The 6,000-nt window shown below is 41.4% G+C and overlaps 1 protein-coding gene across 1 annotated transcript in view; it reads left to right on the forward strand.

Moving 5' to 3' along the window:
- LOC147663623 (olfactory receptor 5V1-like) overlaps window positions 1-3,865 on the forward strand; it is a 58,634-nt gene extending 54,769 nt beyond the window's left edge. Inside the window, exon 4 of the mRNA XM_086950324.1 lies at window positions 3,827-3,865. Coding sequence (XP_086806450.1) covers window positions 3,827-3,865 — 39 coding nt within the window. The remainder of the gene's footprint in view (window positions 1-3,826) is intronic.
- Window positions 3,866-6,000: the final 2,135 nt, after the last annotated feature.

Below are 6,000 nucleotides of genomic sequence, written 5' to 3' on the forward strand. Positions count from 1 at the left end.
AACTCATGCTAACTTAACGCAATATATAGAAAAGCAGTAACTATATGACCCCCCCCCAATGATCCGAGGACGGTCAAAAAGAACAAGCCAATATTATAATAAAGGCATAACATGAAAGCAGAGTTCAACAATATTGAGCCAAGCTAAATGTATGTAGATTTATATAAAAATTAACAATACAAAATATGTATGAAAGCCTATAGTGGCCAAACAAAAATGTAATAAAAAGTCTTGAACTTGAGGCCAAATATAAAATCATAGGCCTAGAACATATAAAAGTCGAATGTTCGTAAGAGAAAAGGCACCATTCAGAATTACTAAAAAGTCACGTGCCAGTATAGTGAAAGTCTCCAAAGCCACTCATGGGTGGATAGAATATGCAAAATAGGTAGCCACAGCTTCCAACATGAAATCACTGTCATCAACCGAAAACAGTTCAGCCATCCAATTAAGCAATGGGAATGAACATACGTGCTCCTCCAGCACCGGACCCTCTAGCAACATCAGAGGACAACTCGGTGGGTTCTCAAGAACGCTATGTGCCAGAAACTCATGCGCCGCCGCCGGGATGTCCCACGGACCCATTAGTCCATGCATCGCTGCCAAGGCCATAATCCTTTCGCCAGAACAAACCAACTTGTGAGCAACTACGGGGCCCATCAGGTGATTAAAATCCACTCAAGGATATAACGGCAAGCAGAGACACAAATCAATGGCCCAGTCAAAATCGCAGCTCAGGCAATGAAACACAGGCTGGACACATGTGAAATAGGAAAATCGAAACGATAATCCAAATGCCGTGCTTAAAGTCGCAAGCGGCAGGGTGCCATAGTAATCAAGCATCCGGTTGCGAAACAATGTCAGGAGGGGCTGAGCGGCTTCTTGCGCAGGACGGGCATCCATGTTTTAGGAAGCAGAATAATATCAAAACGCCTGCAGCTAAAGCCAGCAAAACAGGGAATCCGCCAAATAAGCTCGAAAATATTGAATGGAAGAAAGCGGGGATGACACCAAAAATCTTTTCAAATGTAGTCACGAGACCACTGCTAACCAATTTAAAAAAATGAGCTAAGCCAGACGTGGAGGAGGCATTAAAGATTTGATGTACTAATTCGCAGAAATGAAACGGCAAGTCAGTATTTAAAAGTGCCTGCACCTCTGTGCGTGTGTTAGCTATGTGAAGGACATAAGTTTCACGGGCCGAGCTCAGGGCCACTTCCTTTTGAGACAAAAGAGCTTTTATTCTGCTCATGCCATTGAACTCCGCTTTCAAGGTTGGGATGCGCGGCCAGATGGAAACATCTGAATTCCCATGCGTGGGTGGATATAACACGTTTTTGCAACACACCACACGTTCTGATACAGTAACCACATAGGCGATACCGACCATTAACCCACAACACTCCTCGTTATTCAAAAGTAAATAACTACTGTTTGTCAATAAAGTGAATGTGGGAACTATTGCAGGAACCGGTGTGCCCTTTAAAACACAGGCTAAATTAGGCCGGTCCTGATTACAAGAACCATGCAACTGGATGTGTATGCATTTCAGTGAACGGTCAGGCGACTGAGTGCATTCTTCACCATTCAGATTTACTTCCTTTCCATCCTTCAGGCATCTGTACGTGTATGGTAAAGACCATGCCTCATGTAGGAAAGCACTGCCTAATGGTTCATATCGCCCTATTGCAATATATCGCATACAATTAGTAAATTTGTACAAAGCAAATGGTAAAGTAACAACACCATGGATAAGCCATGTAGCAGCAGCTGCCTCAGCTAGAGAAAAGGGCAAAGATTCTAACTTTTCAATGTGTAACATAGAAAATGATGCATCCCACATGGAAAGCATGCGCTGCTTGTCAGTCAAATTAAATGGGGCAAATAGTGATGACACGTTCATGTAACTCCAAGGCACGCGACCCGCTTTCAGAGTCTGTAGTGTCCATGCAAACTGCATCACAGAACGCAATTGATTTTGTCCATGGTACAATACAGACACTTCATCATTTACAATGTCAACTACAGAAGAGACAATATTGTTCAACGTGTAAATTCGGGAAGAAAGCATGTTAATACTGTTATCGACAACTGCAAGCACTTTTTCCAAATTTGCTTGGTCAATTGCCCTTAGGCGTTTAGCAGCCTCAATTTGTGAATATTTCCAAATTTCATTGTAAACCGCATAAATCCACCGTTTAGACCTACCATTAGCCGGGCCTTTTATAAAATCATTTAAATCCACATTATCATTCAACTGAGACAGATGTAGTTTAACTGCAGCTAAGGTGGAATGTTGTAACCAATTCTGACACAGTTTCCCCACAGAGTAAGTAGTGACAGTATAATCAGTTTCAAAACGTGGATCAGGTCTGAATTGTGTGAACCCTTCAGCCAAACCCATAAAACGGCGTTGCCAAGAATCAGCACTTCTTTGCCACATCAGCCAGCCCTTTCGATCCAAACTGGATATATTAAAGGACAAATTGTGCAATAGAGCTTGTAACTCACAAATGAACAATTCAGTATAATTTCCCCATCCTGAATATTCTTCCAATTCGGGGATAAATGGTGTATTTTATTTTTTAGAAGTAGCCAATCCAAAGCATGTTGTTTGGGAAATAGATGAATTTAAAAACAACATGTGATTCGGGATGAGACATGCACGGTGCAAAGCCTCAGTGCCTTGTACCTGCCAATCTTTGGTACCCCAAACCGATTTAAGGTCAATTGTTCCTTTCCAAAATTCGTAGCCATCTACAGCTAATCTGTCTAGAAAGGACTTCGAATACAGCATTTTTGTATCGGTAAGTCTAACTTTGGACATGGACTTTTGTGTCATTTTGAAATAAAATGACTCAGGATTTGATTGATTAAAATCTGTAAAATAAGTGTATTTTTTCAGAAATGTATTGGAGCTGCCTCCAAATGGAGCAGGGCAATGTTCCCACTGTGTGTAATTTACAGCAACCCTCCTGGAATTTGTCTTATGTAAAAAATGATTACCATAATGTTGAAAACAAAACAAATCACCATAATTAATAGAATCTAAATATAAATCCTCAGTATCAAAGGCAGCATAGTATTTAAAATCAGAGAATAATGCTTCTACGGCCTGAATATCCCAATCATCAGAACGTATATTTTGTTTAATCACATCCCCCATGTTTACTCTAAGTACATTCGGAACATTATTTATTTATTTATTTATTTATTTATTTATTATAGAGTTTTGTATAGCGCGAACAAGACCCGTAGGTATCAGAGCGCTTAACATCGAGGTAGGTTACACATTGACAGTACAGTATCAATTATAAAACAAAACAGATATGAAGAAAAAACAAACAGATATGAAGTAAAAGAAACTCTGGCTATGAAGAGTGACTAAATATATATATTCCAAACACATGTGCAATTAGCAATAAAAGGTGAGATAGGCCTAGCTTATATCACGGTCCTTACAATATATAAGGTGAGGTAGCGGTTATATAGTTTGGCTGTGAAAAACAGCTAAGAGTTCACATAGGACTGTGGTAGCGATAAGGATGCAGCCGAGACTTGTGTGTGGAGTCAGTCTCTTGTCAATGATAGTATACATGAAGAGGGCCACCCTTCGGCTGATGTAAGTGTTCATACCAGCGATCCGTCGGCTTCCCTATGCAAGGTATTTACTCATCATAAGGCTTTTCAATTCCCGTTTGAATGATACAATATTTTGAATCTCCCTAATGCTTGGAGGGAGTGAATTCCAGACTCTGGGGGCAGCTCCGGAGAATGCTCGATCATAGGTCTTTTTCTTTCGGAAGATGGCTGGCCTCAACAGCAGCTCCTTGGAGCTTCTAGTTGGTCTGTTTCCTCCCGATAGCTTAATTTTCTTGGCTAGGTATCCTGGCGTGTTATAGTGCACCGCTTTGTGAGTAATACATGCTGTCTTCATTTGAACTCTGGCCTCATAAGGTAGCCAGTTTAGTACTTTCAGGTGGGGAGATATATGATCAAATTTCCTAGATCCAGTGATGAGTCTTGCCGCAGCATTGAGACAGGCTTTTAGTGGTGCTGTGAATGTTTTAGGTAGGCCAGTTAAGGTAGAGCAACCATATTCGATCCTGGATATAACTAAGGATTGTATAGCCAATTTTAGATCTGCCTCTGAGATGAATGGTTTTAATTTTCTTAGGTAGCTCAGATGGAAGCGGGCACTTTTCGCCATTGAATTAATGTGCGCTTTCATGTCGAGATTCTCATCTAATGTGATTCCTAGTGATTTAGCTGAGTTGACTAGGGTTGGTGTGCAGTTTAGCGCAGTCACCAATTTGGTCCATTCCTTTACTTCAGGGTGGCTCCTTGGAGGAGAGATTAGCAAGAATTCTGTTTTCTGGGCATTTCATTTCAAATGATTCGTAGTTAACCATTGCAAAGTCATCTTTAGTGTCTCATTGATTAGATCTATGTCATCAAGGGAGGCGATCTTTAAGTATATTTGCGTGTCGTCTGCATACATGTGGTAGGACATCTTTGATTTCCGAAGAATGTCTGTAAGAGGTTCGACATACAAGTTGAATAGATCTGGGGATAGTGTTGAGCCTTGCGGGACCCCAATTGCATTAGGACAGGGGGGTGAGATTGCTTGGTTAACCAGGAATCGTTGAGTTCTGTTCCTTAGGAAAGAATTGAACCATCTCAGCACATTTCCGGACAGTCCCATCCTGTCCTGTAGCCTGATCAATAGTGCTTCGTGATTTACCGTGTCAAAAGCAGATGACAGGTCTAGGAGAATCAATAGGCATGCTTGATTTTGGTCTAGGGCTTGTAGCGCGTCGTCAACAATATGCAGGATCGCTGTTTCCGTGCTGTTCCTGCTCTGAACCCCGATTGGCATTCGTCTAAAAGGGAGAACTTGGTGATGTGTTGATTCAATTGGCTCTGCACGCATTTCTCAATTAGTTTGGCCAGTAAAGGGATGTTGGTTACTGGTCGATAGTTATTCGGATCTGATGCATCCGCTGTCGGTTTTTTGATTATTGGCACTACTTGTCCTGTTTTTAGGCAGTCAGGGAGGATCCCTTGTGTAAGTGAAGCGTTTATTATTTTGGTCCAGATTGGAACCACAATGTGGCTGATTTCTCTTACACATTTTGCCGGTAAAGGGTCATGATAGTGGTTGTTCGGTCTGATTTCGGACAGCGTTTTGGCGATCTTGTCCTGGTCATATAATTCAAATGTGTCCCAGTTTGCTTTATTTTTTGTCTTACTACTCTCTGTTGTCATACAGGCCTCGCTCGTCGGCAAAGGTTGGGTCTGGAGGATAGCTGCGTCGTTTGAGAGCTCTACTTCTAGCGATTTGGTCTTCTCCGAGAAAAATGTGGAGAATTCCTCGCAGCTTAAGGGAGTTTTTGAGTTCTCTTGAGTTGATTTAGCTAGTTTATCTGATTGCGTCTTTAGGATCTTGAAGAGTTTCCGTGGTCTTTTTTTGGCATTGTCAAGTTCTGCTCTTATAAATTCTTTTTTGGAATTAATTATCTTTTTGTTATATTCGTTTCTGATTTTTCTGAGGGCTTTCAGCTCTGGTGAGGAAGGGTGTTGTCTCCATTTTCTTTCGGCTGTTCTCAGTTTGCGCCTGTCCTCATTTAGTGACCCACTAAACCAAGGATTCTTTGGCTTATCTGTGATTCTTTTCAGTTTTAGTGGCATGGTTTCATTGACAATATTTCCAATTGAGGTTATGTAGTGATCAGTCAGCTCGCTTACATTCTGCATGTCGTTAGGTGGCTTTAAGCCTCTCTCGCAGCTTTCAACCAATAGCTCAATATTCGCCTCTTTTATATCTCGGATCAATTTTTTGGACTTGGGGGGTTGCACAGTCCTACACTTTTTCACTGTGGGGATCACGAATGTTATGGCGTGATGGTCAGACCAATCACACAGATCTATAGCTCGGATTGATGTCTCATTGTTTCTTGAAATAATCCAATCTAAGGTCGCTCCTTGCGCGTGAGTAGG

This window comes from Lissotriton vulgaris, unplaced genomic scaffold (genome assembly GCF_964263255.1).
Source record: "Lissotriton vulgaris unplaced genomic scaffold, aLisVul1.2 SCAFFOLD_2708, whole genome shotgun sequence".
NCBI classification, from domain to species: domain Eukaryota; kingdom Metazoa; phylum Chordata; class Amphibia; order Caudata; family Salamandridae; genus Lissotriton; species Lissotriton vulgaris.